The sequence below is a fragment of the Ascaphus truei genome, chromosome 2 (assembly GCF_040206685.1).
Source record: "Ascaphus truei isolate aAscTru1 chromosome 2, aAscTru1.hap1, whole genome shotgun sequence".
In the NCBI taxonomy this organism is placed as follows: domain Eukaryota; kingdom Metazoa; phylum Chordata; class Amphibia; order Anura; family Ascaphidae; genus Ascaphus; species Ascaphus truei.
Window position 1 is genome coordinate 133,499,309 of NC_134484.1, and position 22,520 is coordinate 133,521,828.

General features: G+C 37.9%; 1 protein-coding gene across 4 annotated transcripts in view; it reads right to left on the reverse strand.

Moving 5' to 3' along the window:
- The window catches only part of GATA6 (GATA binding protein 6), a 28,154-nt gene extending 5,879 nt beyond the window's left edge, over positions 1-22,275 (reverse strand). Inside the window, exons 1-7 of one of the 4 annotated variants that reach the window (XM_075585195.1) lie at positions 22,003-22,275; positions 19,649-20,555; positions 13,259-13,363; positions 12,725-12,891; positions 4,558-4,683; positions 3,281-3,374; positions 2,777-2,886 (exon numbers count right to left, since the gene is read on the reverse strand). In XM_075585195.1, the coding sequence (XP_075441310.1) occupies positions 2,777-2,886; positions 3,281-3,374; positions 4,558-4,683; positions 12,725-12,891; positions 13,259-13,363; positions 19,649-20,510 (1,464 nt within the window). In that variant the 5' untranslated portion in view covers positions 20,511-20,555; positions 22,003-22,275. Of the gene's footprint in view, positions 1-2,776; positions 2,887-3,280; positions 3,375-4,557; positions 4,684-12,724; positions 12,892-13,258; positions 13,364-19,648; positions 20,556-21,033; positions 21,168-21,642 lie in introns of those variants that run through there. The other 3 variants (XM_075585194.1, XM_075585197.1, XM_075585198.1) reach the window with 3 other exon arrangements.
- Positions 22,276-22,520: the final 245 nt, after the last annotated feature.

The window sequence follows — 22,520 nt, forward strand, 5'->3', positions numbered from 1 at the left end:
CCAGTATCTATTACTGTTCTGAACCAGACTTCCAAGGGCAAACTGCAACTATTTTCTGTTTCACATAGGAATTTGTTAAGGCAGACATGGTGACCACTCCACTAGGAATTCCATGCAGTTTGTGTTTAAGCTGTCATTTTGAATGATGGCATAAAGATGCATAGGAAGGATCTAACAACCACAGAGTTGCAACAACAGACCAAAATTATATGAAGTTCTACACAGAACACACATTATGAGGGTTATGTATGAAAATCCCCCAGCTGCACAACTAGGGAAAAACCAGCATAAGATTTATCCGAGAAGAGAAATATCATTAGAAGCAATGGGGGTTTTTTTCCATTTGTTTAATGATTACTTTTTTTATTTTGCCTCAGATTTGCAGCCGCTAGTCTTAAATAATGTAAATGATGTTACATTCTATCATATGTCAGCTGCAGAGAGGGAAAAGAAGTGAGTGACAGATTTTGCTGTGTGCATTGCCACACTTCTCTGTATATACTGTCACCAAGCAGGTGGTGGAAATGTCCTCAGTTAATAATAATAATAATAATAATAATAGTGGGCAAAAATGTGACAAAATACATCTACCAACGTACAACAAAGAAACGAAAGGCATGAGTGCATTAATGTGGCTTCTACATGTCTCTCAACTTGAATCACCCCTTTGTCACATATCATACAGAGATTATTAACCTGCAGATGAGGATTCTGGGTAAAAGCAAAAGTGAACATTACAAACACATATCCCTTCAACCACCTCTTTCTTTTACTATTGTATAAAAGCCCTCTATCTATTTATAATTAACTATTTCTTATCTCTAAATTCTGCTTATTATGTTGCAATCTGTGGGTGTGGATTATGGGGAACGGCATGCAAATGAGATCACTGTGTGCCATTTCTTGCTCCCTCCATTGAACGCCTGCAGGAATTCCAGTTGTGGTGATCCAAGCTGAGCTATACAAGCCAGGCTTGAAAAATTAGCTTCTTTATAACAGGCCATGAGAACAAATATTTGTTATCAATAAGTCTTAAAAAATAAAAAACCTGCGGTAAAAAAATATCGCCGGTTTAGAAATAAATTGAGGCAATTTATACGCGATTGTTTTTCGTGCACCAAGCAAGTAAGACTGGACTTTTGGTAGATGGCGCCTTCCATCAAAATATTAAAATGCGCTGAAACTTATTTATTAGCTTGAATATGCACCAACGCATCTTCATGAGGGGCGCTCAAGGTTTGGGTGCATAGCTTAAATATCTCTGGTATGAGGATGAAAAGGCTGACACTACGTTTTGTTTAATAGATTTACGCCAGATCTCTGCAGTGCTGGGAAATATTTTGCCATAAATCCATTATGTGCACTAAACACTGCATTCTTTGCAGACATTTTTTTACTTTTACTACATAACGTTTTACACATGGCTACAATGTAATGCTTGTTAACTTCTCTGCATCTAATCCATGAAAACGCATCACATAAAAATATAAGGCACAAATATTCAACCTCGTCTTTTACTTGAAGACAGCTTCCTTTTCTTAGGTGAGGTATTGACATATTGAGATTACAAGGCCTACAATGTTATTATTTTGTAGTTTCTTTTCAAGCGAGTTCAGGAGGCCATGGCCACTTAGGAGCCGCCGTACCCGGAGATGTACTACTTTGCTACTTAAATCAGCAGTTTAGCTGCTGTAATTACCTGAGAGCCGTATCTATTCAAGCAGCAATCCCACCTAAACTTGATATTTATTTTTTTACCATGGTTGGACCGCGAGTCCATTTGGCCTGAACTGCACTATCTTCATCTCCAAGAAACCCCTGCCCCCCCCCCCCCCCCCAGATGCTTTCAGGTTTCTATTTTTTGTGCCGGTTCAATTTCTGGGTATTTTTTTACAATTATTTAAGAAGCCTGTTGGTGCAGAGAAGAAACCCCAGCACCGGAAACTGTAAGAACGAAGGGTCCGACTCCCCGGAACTGTATTGGGACTACTTCCACTAATAAAAAATGTATATAATAATGTGCTTAAATACAAACACATAGTCATGTGAACAAGAATAACTCGCTTTAAACCTTTAAAAAATAACAAATAAATTGCAGTAATCAATGTAATTGTACCATGAAAGAATACTAAGTAGGAAGTAATAGCAAAAATTTCAAATAATAGCCAAATTGTAATGATTTTGATATTCAATGGGGACAGAATATATTGGCCATTATGCAGGCAGCTGACCCTTTATATGAGATAGTTATTGGTTGTTCTTGGATTCTGACTAGCAGCCTGGCCTGGTATTCGACATAAGCCACATTGGCTGAGATCACACACTTCTTAAATGAAAATGGATAGGCCCATGTCTAACATAGATCTCTATGCAGACTACAGGTTTCAAAATGCATGCATATTTGTTTGGCTTGTTCTGCTATCAAGATGCGTCCCGCTGTAGCTCTTCTTGTTAAAAAGAAATCTTTGCTTTTTATGTGATGTAAAACTTTAAGAAACCCAGATAAAGATGGCACGCAGCCTTTGCATAGCTATGGATGGATACATATCTCACCAAAGAACAAGCATCAAGATAAACTGGAGAAAAGCTAAATGGAGATCTGTCTCAAGTTCAAGTCTATTTTTTTTATGTGGTTTACTTTCCTCATGTACATACACTATCAGACCTTCAAAGCAAATCGTTTGTTTAGATAACTGCTCCTAGATAAGATAGTGACCGAGATAAGACACTGTACGCCACCATTCTATTCTGAAGTTATTGTTATAATGACACCTACCACGTGTGCTGTACTCTGATTGTTAGGAGAGCCGTTCCTTACGCAGTCGTCAGAGTTTGTAGAGGATGTTGTTGAAGTGGGAGTCATGGGAACATGGTGGCTGCTGTTACCTACAATAAAAGCAAAATACAAGTTGTGATTTCCTATGCCGTGGAAATCTTAAGTATATAAATTGGGGTATCTAGGCAGGTATTGTGTCTTGGTTTCTGAATTTAGTGTTATGCACTGTTTGCCGGTGTTTAATTGGATGCAACGGACGCAGCGTAGGATAACACACTGTCCCATGTGTAGTTTGATAGCATTACCACATGGCTAGTATGGGGCTGTCACTGAAGGTTTATGAGGATGTTACTTGTTTACTCAAGATATATCCGTGTTCATGAACTAGTTACAGAGTTGCATCACTGCAAAACTCTTGGGTCGTCTGCACGTTAAAAAAAAAAACAATGATTAATAATTACATGTGCCTGGTATGTGGTGTTTAACATGGAGTCCAAGCCTTACCACTGCCAGATGACGACTTTGATTTGTTAAGGTTCTTTGGCTTTCTCTTCCTTGTCTGAATTCCTTCCTTCTTCATAGCAAGCGGCCGAGGTACCTGCAAAACATATTTGTAAATGTATCATGTTAAATTATATGCTCTCTTGCACAGACATATTCATGCATTTGTCGTTTGCAATATTTCAATCTGCGTCACATTGAGAGTATTTTTGGGGACCCGGATCCCTTTACAATTATATTTCTTTTTCAGCTCTGTCTGTATTTTTTTATGTTTATCTTTTCTCCAGGGATTGTTTCACTGTTACTAATATTTTAACTATTCCAGTGTAAAAATCAGTATCTTGATCAAACGACGATTTATAAATATAAATATATTACTATTCTTAACCTTCCAACAGACAATCTTTGACGTGTATGTCAAGTAAAACGGAGGTATTTGAGGTGCTTTCTTTGCTCCATAAAGATATGAAAAATGGGTTTGATACCACTGCAATTTATACTCCAGACAGACATAGCCAAGGTTTTATTATATCATCAACACTCGGTTTTATAAATACTACAGCTGGCTTATTTCACTGCAGAATGGGTATTGCAGGGTAAATGTGAATTATATGCAGCATTCATTCTGTGTGCAAGGTCACATCTGAAGTACCGTTTTCAAACAACATATGTAGATATATCTTTATTATGTCAACTTCACGTAACCTTTCACTTCTATCTATTTCAATTATCTCTGTTACATTTTGTTCAGGGATTTAGACAATGACAGCAAGCCACATCAGGTTTTTACAAATGGCAAATTATTCTGCAAACATATTAACCAGCCGGAAATTCACCAGTTACATTAAAAATGTAGTTTGGCTCCTAAACATGCATTCTACCTTGGAGAATTATGTATAGTTTTGTGAGGAATACTCCTATGGTTATTTTGTTTTGTCAATTTCTCAAGGAGGAACAGTTTAAAAAATATTAAATGTATGTTGTCTGAAACCTTTTTACAAGGGAACAATTCTCTTGAAACCAAAAAATGAAGTCAAAACGAAAATTCAATAAACGGATGGGTCTATCTTAGTATACCCCTCCCCCATCCTACCTTCCCAATTGTATTCCCATATTATTATTTCTCCCCACATGTTTATTTTACATGTATGCAAAATATATTTGTCAATAAAAATTAAGTTTAAAAAGGAAAAAAAAAATGTCGTTTGGCTTAAGAACGCAATAAACTTGATTGAGAAAAGTCTTCCGATGCAGTTAATCAATGAAGATGAAGTACATACCCCGTGGAGTTTCATGTACAGCCCACAGGCGTTGCATACTGGCTCCCCCTCTGCATTTCTGCGCCACAGCGTCGTTGTTGAGGTGTTGCAATTGGCACAAGACAATCCGATTCGTCTCGAAGAAGGCTAAACGCACATATAAAATGGTCAATGCATGAAACCGATTTGGGTTTTATTTCACTGCGTGCTTTTTATTGCACTCCATACTCATTTTATCAGCAAGGAAGAACAAAAGAATCCAAAAGCTACAGCAGAGATTGGGTTGAGCAAATATGTTGATTTATATTGAACACATCATTAACCTCTCTTCTGCCAAGGGGCCGAGAACAAATGGCAAATAGGCAGCGTCCCCACCCGCTCTCATTTTTTGAGGAACATGGTGTTGTCCGGGGCTACACCGCATTATTTTGAACTCTGGGGAGCCCTATACATCCAGAGATACTTGCCAGTGTAAACATAGGTGTGTTTTTCCCCTTTTGGGATTTCAGTGTGGCCAAAATTTGCGAACCCGTGGGCCAATAGGAAGCCACAACCTCACCTTTTATAGCTTCCCATTGGATGTCATTTAAATTACCTAAAAGTTCCAGACATTAAAAAATGTAAGGTGGATAAAAAAAAAAATGGGACAAAAACCGTACAGTGTACAGTAAATAAATATGCCACTTGTGGTGCATTTGCATGTCTCAGATAAGTGTCTGCCACCCTATCTTTCCCCATTATCACTTAGCAAACAGCGCTTCCACTGCAGCCAGGGGTTCTGGGTAATGGCATGCAAATGAGCACAATGTGTCACTCTTTACTTCTTGTGCAGTTAGTTCCCATAACAGTAGAAGAAAGCCGTAAATCAGAAGATACATTTTCTGTTTTATAGATTTTGTTTTTACGTTTCCAAATATTTCTACAGAACAAACTCTGACCAGAATTGGAGATCTTGCATTTATTTAACAGTTTGCTACTAGGATTACAAACCCCATTGCCTAGCTCTGCACTTTGAAAAGACGTTTAGTCCAGTTGTTTTTTTCTTACATTTATGGGGACAAATGAAAGGAATTATTATGAACAAATGATTCCAAATCAATGGGCATGAATTTGCTAGTTATTATACTGTGCTAGATAATATACTGTGCTAGTTAATATACTGTGCTAGAAAATATACTGTGCTAGTTAATATACTGTGCTAGATAATATACTGTGCTAGTTAATATACTGTGCTAGTTAATATACTGTGCTAGAAAATATACTGTGCTAGTGGATATACTGTGCTAGAAAATATACTGTGCTAATTGATATACTGTGAAACTACTTCCAAGTGCTGTAGAAGAGTTCAGCTCCAGCACAGGGAATATATTAACAGCGTATTAAATACTGACCAAAATGTGTAGGGTTTAGGCTTATAAATAGTAAGGTCCTAATGCAATTCCTTCTGAGTCAATCCTTAAATATTTTAATATAGAGTAAAAAAAAATAAGATGGTTATAAAATAAAGGCAAGAAACAAAACCAAGAGGTGGCATAGAGTAAATAGATGGGCCTTTTCTACATTGTTACTGAAACAAATCCAGAAGTGACATAATACCAATTAGAACATTATAAATCCGTTAATCATCTGACAGGCTGTATATAACTGTTAGATGCTTACAGAAATATCAAATGTAGCCGAGAACAATCTATAATATTAGTCTGCATGTTTTTTTCTGTTCACAAAGAAAATGTATGTTTGATATTTACAAGTGCAGTCCTTGAAGCACACAACTTAATATTAATAATAATAAAGCGTTTATGATCATTTTCCCATTCAGAGATTCTTAAAGGGGGGATAAGAATTATTGTCAGTAAAGTTCGATGGTAGACCTCAGTTATAATTTGGTGGGTTTTTTACAACCTATGTCTCAGAACTACTACTGTATGTATGTTACGGGATAAGACAGAGAAGAGATAAAGCAGAGATCTGGTCAGAACAACCACCCTACATTTCAAGTTACTGTTTGCAAATATTTTCAGTATATACTTTAGAAATTCAGTTCAAAATAATCGTTTGATTTGATTTTTATTTTAATACATGAACTTTATATCATGACCATTAATTCAAATTGGACCTACACTGGACTTTTGTTTTACTAAAGTTCTCATGTTTAAATATAAACGTAGGACGCTGCTGTTCATTTTTCAGTGCGTATTTTATACTTCAATGTAACTGCTGATCCAATGTATTTATAGATTAATGTAAATGTTATATAATATTTAAGCATCAAAATAATACATGGTGTGTATTATTATGCAATGATCCTATATATGCAATAGTATATTATCTTCAGCAGAAAAAGAAGCAGCACTCCTGAGGTCTTGTGAATTTAACAAACATGCACATTTATTGTGAAGAGATCAACATTTATGTTCCCAACTGGGACCTCTGTCAAGAAGAACAGGCGAATGCTGAGCACCCGAGACCATTTCACGGAGTGGCGTGAGGTCACCTTTTCTTTAATTTTTTTATGATCTTATGTTAGGCATTTTATATATTACAGTTCCTACATTAAACCTGTTCTGCATCTCTTGTAATACATAGGCTAATAAACGGCATATGGACAGTGCATGATCCTTTCTTAATCTGTTGTCAAATCCAAAAGTTAACTTTGGGCAGAAAAGTCCACATTACAAATAAGCCCTTTATGACTATATCCAGCCAAGGTACAGCAACCTTATATCAAAAACAGTCATATAACAAACCAAACAGAACTTTATGAGTGTGTGCTACTTGTGATAAGAGATGCCGAACCTCATAAACAAATTGAATGAAGGTGAATGGATTATAAAAAATAAAATAAAAAAGTCTCTATAACAATTGAGCTCTGTTCCATTCATCACTTGGATGGTGTTCAACATGCTCTGTAAATCTGACAATTGTGCAACACATCACCACTTAAAAACAATCATTGTATGCAGTAAATTGTGAGTTTTCATACAAACTCATTCATATACATATATATATATCTTCATAATATATATATAAACCCTGTCTTCCCATAAGAGAAGGCACAAAAGCAGCAACACTCAGATATAGCAAAAAGACATGTATTAGCAGTGACAAAACAGCACACTATAAACCCAACACTCAGATATAGCAAAAAGACATGTATTAGCAGTGACAAAACAGCACACTATAAACCCAACTTTTCGGTCCTGGCAGGACCTTCCTCAGGGGGCTGTTTTGTCACTGCTAATACATGTCTTTTGCTATATCTGAGTGTTGCTGCTTTTGTGCCTTCTCTTATGGGAAGACAGGGTTTCTATATTGATTTCTATGGAGCATGCACCTTGACTTTACATTTGTTGCTTGGAGTGCTGGCTGCTGCTTTTTGTTATATATATATATATATATATATATATATATATATTATATATATATAAAATCAAAAAATAAATAGATGATACCGTTCTCTGGCTAGCTAAATGCTTTTATTTGTGCGAGCTTTCGGGATACACTGATTTCTTCTTCCGGCGATGTTACACATCGTAACATCGCCGGAAGAAGAGATCAGTGTATCTCGAAAGCTCGCACAAATAAAAGCATTTCGTTAGCCACAGAACGGTATCATCTATTTATTTTTTGATTATTGAAGCTCGGCTAACACGTTACTGATACCTCTACATGTATGTGTATATATATATATATATATATATATATATATATATATATATATATATAATACACCACAATAATTTTACTATGCAATTCTAATGTCAACAAGGACTTCTCTACATACAATATGTATTGCGTTTTTCTATTTTGTCAAGTTGCATTATATATAATGACTGACAACTATAATTCTATAATTACTAAAAAATAAAGCCTAAAAATGTATCTAAATGATTATATTATTAAAAAAGCCACATAATTAACCGAGCTGTACAAATTGATAGGGCACAAATATATGTTCATTTATTTTGTATCCCAAAATTGGAATGTATTCGTTGGCTTTATAAAGAAATGCTTCTGATAGGGACAAGTAAGGTACAATTGTCTGCTCAGAGGTACTGAATTCACAGGTACTACTATTTTTAAAAGAAACAAGGGTTCACCATTAAGGGCTTTATGTCCACATATTTCTTTATATTTCAATCTGCTTTAGTTAGTTTAATAACTCAGGAAAGCCCTCAAATCTTCAAGTGCAGATCACAGCACCAGATCTATTAAAGAAAAGGAATCACATGGAAATAAATGTGAGTTTTTCATTTGATATCTGTTTGTGGGCCTCATGCAGAGAGCATAGAATTTTAAAAATGGCGAATTTCATAAAAAGTAGCTTTTTTGGAGAGTTTTATTCTCCATATGCAGAAAAGTGCGAATTCTGCTATGTTTAACATGGATGCGTGTGGCGAGTTTAAATTGGCGAGATGCGCGCTTCAGAAACGTGTAAAAACAAATTCGCGCCTTTTTTTTCCCCTTTACTATAGGCGGCGAGCGCCATCTTGCCATATTTTCGTGGCGCGGCAAAAATGCGAGAATCGCGCCTTTTTTTGGCGCGAACAGCCGCTACTTGCCGTTCGCACCTCTCTGCATTCGGAGAGTTTTAAAAATGGCGCGATTGAGGTTCTCGCCAGCCGCGAGGCGAGTTTTAAACATAGAAATAAAAAAATGGCGCGTTTTTCGCAACTCGCCATTTTATGCCGTTTTCTGAGGGAAATTGAACAAAAAATGGCGAGTTTTGAAATAACGATGCTCTCTGCATGAGGCCCTGTGTCTCTGCACTGGTTTTGTCACCATTTGCAATTCAGGATCAGGAAATTAATTAACTTAAACCAGCTTTTGCCTGACGTATTGGGAAAATGCATTACATTGAAAGAAAACATATACTACATATATATCGATATGTAATTAGAATTGATGTTGTTTCATTAATTAAATTAATAAACAACAGATGTGCAAACATGTGATGTTAATTATCTGGCTCGGTGATGCTTTGGATCACCCCCTAATATATGGAAGGTTCTAATATTATATATCCTTCTGCTGCAGCAACACTTTCTAACCTGTTCTGTGGAACACATGGATTCTACAAGACCTCACCAGGGATTCCATTATTGAAAAGAAAGGATTATAGCACTAAAGCAGTGTACAAAAAAACACATGGAAATAAAACCATTTGCTTTTATGAAAATAGAAGATTTTAAGATAAATAATGTTTGGAAATTAACATTTTAAATATACTACTTTCCACAGGATTTTTAGTGATCTCCATGTTCATGTTGACACTCATTTTCATTCGGTAACACAGTGGAAACAGTTACTATGTTAAAGGCAAATATTAAAGTGGCAATCCAAGTGGCACTTAGAAACAAAGATCCTGTTTCCCAGGGTTCACTAAATGGCTGCCTTTCAGTTTCAATCAATCCTTAAGTCAGTGTAACTCAGCAGCTACAATATAGTCTTATATTACAAAGGTAACATTATGCATCATTACAGATTGCAGCTCAAACTGCTGGAAATGTTAGTAACAAATTATCACAAACAGGAAAGTGTTACAAAGATCTTGCACTGCTGGGGAGGTGAGCTAATACCTGCTATTGAAATCAAAGGATGCTCAGTATATTAAAACTCATTCAATTGGCTGTAACAGTTGAATAATACAAATTAAATGCAGTAAGAATGATCTAATACTAGATAATTGATTTATTTACAAAACAAACACAGGTAGGATATTGCTTGGCTTGCCTTTAAAATACTTTCCCCCAAATCTTTAATTTGCATAATTAAATGATCATCACAGGACATTTTGTAGCAGGAAAGTCAAACTTAAATCAAAGCGTTAGGGAAACCTGGGAGAAAACTGCAATCTTGGTTCACTGACTATTTCTCACTGCCATGGCACAGTTTCAAATTCATAAAATATTAGACGCTGGGAGTGGGAAAAAGTGCATGTCTTAGGAGCTGTTTACAAATAATAAAACAGCTTTTTCACTAAACAGCAATCAATAGCAAGTGTATGTTACTGTCTCAGGCTGCGTCCAGGGTTACTGCAGCCGTGCGGAGGCGAGCTGAGGCTGAGGGAAAGCGGGTGCTTTCCCTGGCCTTAGTTAGCGCGCCATCCGTGGGCGTGTCGGGGGGGCGGGCCAGTGACGTCACGGAGCTAGTTCGCCCACATTGGGCGAACCGCTCATGTGACCGGCCCTGAGCTCCCATGAGCGCGAAATCTAAAATTTGGATAAGACCTACGCTTCCGCACGCTTGCGCGAGCCCCTACTAAAGCCGCTCTCATTGCGGCTGCAGGGGCTCACTGGTAAGCACCAGTGCGCCTCAGCACAGGTCAGCGCCTAAGCGCTGACCATGCCCGAGGCCTTAGATTATTGTTGCTTTCACTTATACCCAATAGAGCACAATGATCTCACATTAACATACACACACACATTGTTCCTTAACAAAGATAAATTGCTAATTACATCACAAATATATATATATATATATATATATATATATATATATATATATATCATGGAAGACAATTGTGATATATAGGGGCCGATGCAGTAACTTGCGAGAAGGCTGAATTTGGCTGTTTTATTGCGAGATTGGCATGTAGTATGCAGTTGATGGCGGTATGTGTGCGAGTTAACTGAAAAACGGCATATGCAATTGTTGCCGGAAATCAAGCGCCGGCGGGGTGGCGAGAATGGCTATTTCGCCATATTAAGCAGCACGCAGAATTCAGTAGATGCCGAGTAAGATCTCGGGGGTGCGCGGGAGAAACTCCTTGCGAGAAAAGCGCCAAAAAGCTGCGGCACCAACAAGCAGGCGAGAGCCGAACATTTCTGCTGCTAGTGACATTGTTGTGTCATTGTACTGTTGCTGCTGGCAGCGCAGCTTCAATTGTATTACATGTCATTCAGAACCTGTTACATGTGTTGTTTATAATAAAATACATTATTAATGTTAGCCAAAGGTGTCTGTCTTGTGAATGACAAGAAGCAGGTATGTTCCTAAAACTATCTATTGAGGGACAGCGCTGTGAAAGCCTTGCTAATGTCACTAGCAGCAAGAAACACACTGCTGTGAGTAACAGAATGCGTCAAACTATCATGAGGTGATTTTTTCATGTTCAAAAGTTGCCGCCAAATTCTTCTTCAATACAGATACATGAAGTGATTCCCCACTTGCTGCATGCACGGGTTACAGTACACACAGCAACTCACTGAAATGTAAGCTTTGCAACAGAGTCCAACACACAGACACAAATGTACATGAAATGTCACAAGACACATGCACACATGTATCACCTCTTGACATGTCAAAGAACAGAAGACACAACTGTAGCACTGCACCAGGTATGTTTCCAAAAGTATCTAATTAGGGACAGCAGTAAAAGGTTTGCTAATGTCAGTAACAGCAAGACCGTCACTACCGTGAGTAACTGAAAGCTTTAAGCAAGAAGGAGGTTTTTTTTATTTATGTGCAGAGGTTGACGCCACATTCAAGTGAAATACGGATACATGCCGTCATCCGCCACTGACTGCAGGAACTCGCAACATGTGCAACTCACCATTGTATCTCACAATCGCCATTTACTGCATTTAGCGGCAAATTCCCGCCAAACACAGGAGATTTAAGCGCGCTGCCGACACACACATATCGCAAGTTACTGCATCGGCCCCATAATTTCAAATGTATGCTAGTGTATTTCATTCCAAGGCTGGGCATTGTTATGGTAAAAATGGCACACATGTTGGGTATGAGAGAATATGTTGGTGATTGTGTGAGTGTGACTGTATGTAGGTGGCAGTGCCGGTATGTGTGTGTGTGTGACTGTATGTAGGTGGCAGTGCCAGTGTGTGTGGGACTATGGGTATGAGTGTGTGACATTGTACTGAGTGTAAGCGGCTCTGAGTAAATACATTTCTGAGTGTATGTTAGTGGCCATGTGAATAGGTGTATTTATGTATGCTTGGCATAGGACGTCCCATACATGTGTATGTGTATATATGTGTGTGTATATATATATATGTGTGTGAGTGAGTGAGTGAGTGTGTGTGTGTGTTGGGCATAGCACATGAATAAACATAATTGTATGTGTGAGCAGCGCGTGTGGGGGGTGTCGGGGACATGTTACATGCTTCCCCTTGTATGTGGGTGTATATAAGCCCAGGCGCACAGCCCCCCGCCCAGTCACACTCACCACTCTCTTGTGCGGTTTGATGAGTGGCCGGCTCAGCCCGTTCATCTTGCTGTACAGCCCGCATGCGTTGCACAGATAGTGCCCGGTCCCGTCCCGTCTCCACAGGGGAGTCTGGATAGAGCCGCAGTTCACACACTCTCTGCTCTCACACAGCTCGTCCAGCGTATCTGGGGGGCAGAGGCAGGTTAAAGCAGAAACCATTACACACAAGCTTCTCTAAACAGGCACACATCACTGACCTGTGCTGTATTTTACACACAAGAAGCATGTTTGCAAATAGCAATATTATCGAGGACCATATATGATGGAGTTAGTTACTGGCAAAGGGTTGGACATTATTAATCGCCATATATTTATTTCTATGAAACATCATAGGTGTGAGGAAGAAATATATGGCTAGTGACATTAAAATTGGACGCTTTTTTTTGTCTAAGGAATATAATAATAATAATAATATTAAAACAACAACCATAGTAATAATATGAATAGTGCGTATAATTATTATAATGTTATTGCTATTATTGTCAAACCCACATTGCTCATTGTTGATGTTAATGAATAACACGTCACCCTGCTGCATGTCCAGACAACTTCGCTGTTCTGTTAGTATTTGGTACCAGGAAGAGTCTGACCCGAAAGCTTTAAAAAAAAATGGTTACAGTGTTTTATTTTCCTCATCTACAAACGACGAGGGGAGTAATCATTTTTAGTATCATTATATGAATGTACTATTATAGTTCGTTTTTAATCAACATAAAGGTCATTATTATTGCCAATGGTATACATGTTTTTCTATTACTGTTGTCTTTTATAATTAGTAATAATAATAGGCTTAGCAACATTATTAGTAGTACAATCTGCATTCCCCTCTGTATTAGCAATGTAACCATTATTGTGCGTGGGGGAAAAAAAACCAACAAAAAAGCAGAGTGGTTCCTTCCACAGATAAAAGGGGAATAAACTGACCTATAGATGAATCAATGTTACTTTATTATTATTTAAAATGTGTCGTTTACTTTATTATCTATGCAAAACAGCCCTAGAGTAGTAATGAAGGAATCATTTGTCTATGGGACAGAATCAAACTACCTTAGTAAAAATATGTAATCATAGATATTAATTTTCAAATAGTCTTGGATTTGACATGACATAATTTGGGGGAAATTGTTGTCTTTGATAGTTTGATACCTTTATTTAAAAAAAATAATTACATTGAATGCTATTTTAATTTAATATCAATATACCTGCATTCGCCTACCACTTTAATATGTTATCACGGTAAATTAGCGCACAATTAAGGTACTTTTTAGTAGAATAAGAAGCCTAATAACATGAAAATACCGTCTTTAAGAAAATATAAATTTTCACAGTTCATCAAATAATTACGCAAGAAGATGGTGTATGTATCATACGATACACACCATTAATTCACCATGTAGACTTTAATATTCCTCAGAAGACTCATATTCTGACTTTACAGCTAAACACAATTAGGCAATTAGATACAAAAAAGACACATTGACCAACTACTACTGTATGCAGAATTCCTCATTACTCCATGCAGTGAGAATACATTTATTGTCCAGGGAAAAGATGACATAAATGTTGTGTCACGAATAAGAGAACATTAACAATTTTATACTAACATGTATTCAAATTTTTGATTGGTCACCAAGTAAACCTACTGGTGTTGTGTTAATAGCAATACACGTTTTTTTTAATTTCGAAATATTGTGGTCTGGGAAGGATTTTATAATTGATTGGAGTAACAAGCTGATGAAGGGTGTTTTATATTATATACAACATTATTTGCTATTGCTACCTGAAAATATGAATTCAACCTTTTAGTGTAATTTTAGACGTCACATAATATATCACCGCACATAACTTGACAGTGGGAATAGTCGAATTAAATGTAGGAAAATATATAATACCCAAAGTCATAGGAGAAAATATAATACCCAGTGTCATAGGAGACAATAATATTTAGTACAATATTATATATGCTATTTAATGGGATGTTAAACATGAAACAATATTTTTTTTATTAGTGCCAGTTTACTAAATTAAAATCTGATGAACACATACCGCTGATTAGGGTTTAACATGGAAATACTACATTGCTAAATCCCTCCATTCCCCCCAAATCGAATAATTTCCCTTGATCCTTTCGTTGCTAACTGGACCAGCAACAACGTCGCTGATTTAATGTCGTTGCAAACACATTTTTTATTGCAATTTTTGTTTTTATATAAGCATTGCAAAATTCTCCACTGAAATGACACAAGTGGACACACCTGCGCCGTGGTGACTCTTGTTTCAGTCGCTGTTTACCGTGAGTTTTTGCAATCCATAAAATCCCTGACACTTCAAAGACGTTAGAGTTAAACAGTCACCCGTCGGCGGCTATGCGAGTCCCCATTACATTGCACAATTTAGTGTAATGACTAATGGGCATAAATAACACCACTAAACTTTTAAAGCTTTCCAGATTTACAAGAAGTTGACCTTTCATGTCATAAAAAGTCAAACGGAATTGTTACCGCTCTCTGAAACACCAACCAAGAAAGTGTGTGTATGTGTGTATGTATGTACAGTATGTGTGTATGTATGTATGTACTGTATGTGTGTGTATATATTTCTTAATATGTATAATTAGGAAATTGCTAAGTAACATGGTATATTATATCAAATATAGTACTATTTAGTTTGGAACCATCCGTGTAAGCAGCAGGCTAATAACACCGGTGAAATATGTTATTATTACTAAATAGCCCAATAAATTAGAAGTGGTTCTTAGGTAATATATGGGCAATATTATTCATTTGCAATGTTTCAGAAAAATAACTGTTGGTGAATGTAACATCTGAATATATATATATATATGCAATATGCAATATGTTCATATAAAGCATGTGTTTGTAATGTTGTCAAATTTGACATATACTCTGTATTCTTTTTTCATTTATGAATTAATAAAATGTTATGACTACAATAACTACACACATTACACTGCTCACACAGCGGAGGCTCTGAGATAAATCGTTAGCTGGTGTCTTTAACTTGTTATATTTCTCTCATTGTTAACCTGATCGCATTTAAACTGTAAATCCTGCCCCTGGTTTTTCATGTTACATTTGCAAAAAAAAATTGCATGCTGAGACCGAACTGTCACTGTATTACAACTTTAATAAATCTCGCTAAGTGGCACTAAACCTCCAGTCTACTGTCAATACAACTGGTGCTAACACCTTGCAACTTCTACCTTAGGGAACTATAACAGTACTATGAACATGTTCTGGCAAAAAAAAAAAAAACATGATTGCTCCCTTTCCCCAGCACTGAGGTTACACCAAGATTGCCAGGTACATGTGGCATGCAGGAATAGGCGAGAGTTGCCAGCAGGTGGCGTCCTGCCTCTTGTTAAGGCACCTGCTGCTAAACCTACTTCTCCCCCCTAACGCTCTTCTGGGACATTGTCTGATGGACAGAATGTTATGTCCTTCAGTGATCATGTGGTTCAACAGAACACTATGAAGTTACATATCAGCTCTGAAAGAGGAGCTGAGGGTATTATGTTATCCCAACCCCCCTCCCAAACCCCCCACCTTTAAAAAGTGCATGTTTGGCAAACATCGTGCATCATATGTGCAAAATATAAAGATTTTTCTCAAAAACTACCGCATTTCCACCCCACGCGTTGACACAAGAAAATCACATCACTCAATAGGCGAATGGTGTTTGACTTTAGAAGGCAAAAATCATTGGTACTGTACATTAAATTGTAGCATATTTGTGTACCTGTTATCATCTTGTATACAATAGTCGAGGTGACATACAAAACCGCCCCAAAAAAACAAACATGTTAAACATTTGCGAAAAAAATTTTGGAGTGAAAAATAATAATAAATGAAATATGCAATATCTATAATATAATATTCAGTAATAATTCCAATTTTCTTTTAAAAGCACGGTTAGTGTATCTTGTATTAAAAAAAACTATATACAAAAATAAAAGGTTGTTTTCCTCACTAACTACATAACACAAATGTATCCACAACACGCATTAGATAGGAGATATATTTGAATAGTATGGAATGCGAGTCTTGTTGGGCTGTTCATGAGAATGGACACATATAATAGGTACATATATAAATATATATATGTGCGTGTGTGTGTGTGTGTGTGTGTGTCCAATCAATGACACAGGGCAACACATATTATTTTTTATATTTTCTGTTTAATCAAATGAAATGATTGAGTCGGCAATATGAATTCGCAGGTGCATGTAGAATTCTTGCCACTCTGCTAGTAAATATATAACAAGAATCAAATGTGCTTTGCAACTCATGCAGTGAGTTGTGTACTTGGCTAGTGTCAATGCTGGGCTTTCGTTGAGCTGGTAACTGGATTCACATGTATGTAATACACATACACTTAAGAGCTATTTTTGCTCAGGTGTCATGTAAAAGGTTTATAGGAAGTATGAAGGTGCCATATGGTGTTATTCAAATATCACAGTGAGGAGACTGCGTGGACTTTGCATTTTCTGTTTCATTCTATCCAGTAACAAATGATATATACAGTATCTATTTCAGAAAGCACCAGCCACACTTTGCTACATACAGTATGCTGTCTAGTATTTGTGTATTATTCATTGTTTTTTTTCTTCTTAACTTATGAGACTTACCTCCAAAAAGCACATATTGCTTATTCTCAAAGTATCAGTTCCCCCAGAATCCTTTGCGTTAATCTCATTAATGTTAGTATTTGTCACCTACACATGTCCTATATATATATTTGAATAGTATGAATGGGAGTCTTGTATTCACATGTATGTAATACACATACACTTAAGAGCTATTTTTGCTCAGGTGTCATGTAAAAGGTTTAATAGGAAGTATGAAGGTGCCATATGGTGTTATTCAAATATCACAGTGAGGAGACTGCATGGACTTTGCATTTTCTGTTTCATTCTATCCAGTAACAAATGATATATACAGTATCTATTTCAGAAAGCCCCAGCCACACTTTGCTACATACAGTATGCTGTCTAGTATGTGTATTATTCATTGTTTTTTTTCTTCTTAACTTATGAGGCTTACCTCCAAAAAGCACATATTGCTTATTCTCAAAGTATCAGTTCCCCCAGAAGCCTTTGCGTTAATCTCATTAATGTTAGTATTTGACACCTACACATGTCCTGCTCTTAAAAAAAATGTGTCTGTTAAAATCATATCTTTATCTGCAGCTCCATGGTATCCTATGGCATTGAGCTCTGGGGAGAGCTCCATTTTAACATCCCCGACACTTAATATTTCAAACATTAATATCCCCTGAAGGATGTATCAGAATAGAAAAATAAATAAAATAAAAAAGAACTGAAAAGGCAAAAAAAAAAAAAAAAGAAATATGAAAGCAAAATTATATATATTTTTTAAATTAAAATGACGTTGAGCGCAATTACTGCCCTAATACCAAGTTAAGGTGTCATATCTCAACTATGAATTGTGTATTGATCGCACAGTGCGGTGCTCTGGGCAGAGTTATGTGACGCTCACATTGTCACTCATATGTTAGAGGCCCCACAAAAAGCATTTCACATTACTACATTTCTCTGTAATTCAAAACTGCTGGAGAGTTTGAATGTAGACGGTATGGTTACGATGGAATAGGGAACAGAAAAGGCAATTTGTTAAAGATTTACATTATCTAGGTGCAGTTAGGGCTATTAGTATGTGCCTTTACTTGTATTTGTACACTTAACTGCCTTCTCTTCAACAAAATAATAGTGGTTGCTAACAGAAAATGTAAGCTTAACTTTCATGTTTGAGACATGATGTCTTCTATAATACCAATCTTGTCCCCATATCCATATTTTAATCAATGCTTCCATACTGTTTGTTACATTAACTGCTTGAGTTTCTACAAACCAAATCATATCTTCTGCAGCTAAGTTATGTCAAATATTCGATTTCATCTTTCCTAGTTCCGTTCTGTTTGTGCATTACCTTTAATATCTATATTCAACTCTTCCATGTATCTCTGCGTCATATATATATATACACGTGTAACTATATATATATTATATATACATATATACATACATATATACATATATATATATATATATATATATATATATATATATATATATATATAATATATATATATATATCCATACATATTCTATATTAACACGTAACTATTGTTGTTACGTTAATGTCATCTATCACTGGTTCTTGTATCAGCTCTGCCCAATAATTCCCGTCTTTCCCAGCATTAAGGTGATAATTATATCAATATGCGAAGACTTGATAATGTCTGGATCCTATATCATGCAATAGTCTCTACCTACCCCTGTACAGCCCAGCTGAATACAGCGATGTATAGATACATAAGGATGATGATGATAATAATACCATCTGGTCTCTATAAAGTCTTGACATCCTGTACTTTTTTAACATCCACATCATACGTTAGCTCACATGATCACCCATCGTTTTGCAATTGCTGTATACATTGATTGCGTGCTACATCCATTCCTTGCTCTGAGTGCACCCCCTCACAATGTAGTCACTGCAGTGCTACAAGGCCATGCAATGTGGGGTAATGCCCTTAACAGCGCACTGCAGAGCAGCGTGTGCCCCTCTGGCAGCAAATGGGTTAATACTTTACCAAAATGAATGGGGTTTATAGGAAAACAGTAAGTGATAAAACATCTACGGGTCTACGTATCGAGCAAACATTGTGCAATTCTGAGTCCAACATTGCACCAGATATATCAACGATTTAAAAATAAAAAAGTTGAAATCAATAGGATTTATAGATATAGTGCAGTTTTACCCCAGAATTGCACCACTTTTGCCTTAAAAAATAGATCCCATGATCTTCCTGGGATCACCTGGAGGTTCACGTTCTTACCTCCAGCGGGTCCCCTCACAGGCATAGGCGGAGCTCTGCTCTGCAGACTGTGCAGCATGGAGTTGTCAAAGGGTCCTGTTGACCAGGCTGAAGATAGCTGGGGCGCCATATAAGACGTGTAAGGACTGGGGTAAGATCCATTAAGAGACCTGGCCAAAGGACTGTACTGCTCTCTGCCACTCACATTGATGCTGTTGCTGTAGCCACCATCCCTGTTGGTCCCATTCGCCATGGGCGGGCTTGGAGAATAATGGTATCTGCTAGAAGCGTGGGGACTACTACTGCTGTAAGAGGGGTTCTCGGATGTGGGTTGAGACCAGACTGAGTGATTGTTTACAGAGTGCGTGCCTTGGGAAGCCCCACTCCCCTGCAAATAGGAGATGCTTGTGATCATGGAGCCCACTCTTGTGGTTGGTACATACACTGGTGAGCTTGCAGCGGAGTGCATGAAGCTACCGGCAGATCCATCATAGCTGGGAGGTCCCTGGGCAGCAGTAATTGTCAAGGTTTGATACATCTCCTCTGGGGGTTCAGGGAAAGAGCTGAACCGGGAGTCTCTGTTGGGTGCAATGAACTTGTTGATGTGGTCCAAATCCGTGAAGAGGATGATATCTTCCGGGCTGGTCAGTGTTGAGAGATGAGGAAGCCCAAAATGATGGTAAGAGCAAGAGGATGGTGACCTGCCCTCGATTTTAGGCTGGATTCGCTCAGTGTCAGGCTGGTGGGTCTTTGAGGAGTTCAGATCTCCCTGGGAGCAGGGGGGTGAGGAAGAACTGTCACCCCCCTTAATTTTGGAAGGGTAGAAAGAACTGCCTGAATTCAATCTTTTGACATCGGACCAGGTGTCCTCATTTCGGTCCATCCAGGTCGAGAGCTGCAGAGGAATGGCAGCGGCTGGCTCTGGTTCCTTTATGGAGCAACACACGTGAAGAGAGCAAAAAAGAAAAACAAAGTTAGTGGGGGGGAACTCAAGAACAGTAGACAAACAGACCTTGCTGAACATTTAATTAGATTCATTAGGAGATATCTAAACAAAGGGAGCTTTTAATCAGACATGTCGCCTTTTTCATGGAGAAGGATAATAGGATCAGGCAGCAAAGGTCATTAACAACTCCAGGTAAAGACGTGACAATTGTCTGCCTTTAAGTATCGGTTTTAAACAATAACTAATAATGATTCATGGAAAGGTAAACAGTGGGGAATTGTGACAACTCCAAACAAAAGTCTGACTATACACCCAACTTTTTACCTCTAAACATAACATGTAATCCATCATTTTACACTACAACTGAATATTCACTCTAGTCTGATGTAAACTTTGCATGACTGGTCTACATATCATTCTCATTTAGTATGTAGTGGATAACCTCTCGGTAAAGTCTTACCAAACACGCCAGATGTATGTTACCATGCAGTCCAGCTTTAGGGAAACACAGTGGCAGCTTTAAAAGGAAGTATATGTTTATTTCCTTATTGAGATCGCTCTCAGAGAAGGTCTGTGCGTGGCACACCCATACACACGCACACACTGACTCAGGGAACTGATATGGGAGGGGGAGAGCCGAGGAGAAGCCAATGTACCTTGAGGAGTAGGTCGGTGCCAGTCAGCACCATTTACTTAGGGCCTCCCAAGGTTTACATTCGGTTACATGTATGAACCGAGTAACACACCTTGAAAATGGCACATATCCACTATCAACATACAAACGCCTCTCAGCTGAAGTCACAGAAGCCTATGAAACCATCAAGCAAATCAGATCTATCTAACACACACACACACACACACACACACACACACACACACACACACACACACACACACACACACACACACACACACACACACACACACACACACACACACACACACACACACACACACACACACACACACACACACACACACACACACACACACACACACACACACAACAACAACAACAACAACAATAATACAGATTATCACGAGCTCTGGCGTGTGGTGTGGGTCTCACCTGAGAGTCACAGCCAGGAAGAAAGTGGCACCCCCGGGCAACACTAGCAGCCTTATCCGCGCCGATAGCTCAACTGATTTAACTATATCGATATAACATTAAAAAAAACAACAACACTAAAACAAGGTGTTATTCTCCAGTGAAAGGCACTGGGTCCGTGTCCATTCCTCCCGTTCTGCAGCACAGATAAGGATTCCCCATAAAAGAGCCTCAGGCATAATCAGTCAATGGTCACTTTTCCCAGCGCAGTGTGTGAGCCAAACTCTAGTTAATGACATCTGATATCCTCCTTAGTCTGGGTTGATAATTGATAACAACACAGATCCGCTGTTATTTAAAAAAAAAAAAGTGAGATCAAACCTATTGCCGTTGCTTGTCCATGGGTCTCTGTGCTAGAGGCAGCCCTTTACATCCAGTGAGGGAGACACAGAGAAGGTTTGGGTGGCTAGTGGTGCTGGCTCCTAAAGCAGTAATGCAGCAAAGGGAGGGAGGAGGCGCCTCTTACAGCACTGCCTGAAAACTACAGCAACTCCTGATTGGATTCATGCAGCTCTAAATAAACACTGATCTCCACAGGGGTGCCAGTCCCAGCACTTTACATGAAACACACTGCAAACAGCCCAATACTGACTTCATAGAGGCAGCAGAGACAGACTGACTGACTGATGCATACTCAACGGGGAGGGGAACCACAGAGGGGAGTGTGTGTACAGTATATATCTCCATTAGGAACTACCCCCTAGACAAAATCATGTACCCCATTTCAGACAAATGAATGGCTGATGATCAAAGTTGCATTAAGGGTTTTACAACAACCTACAAACGGCCAAAGATATGTTCCTTTTAGTCACATACACAAGTTTAGACATGAAAGGTAA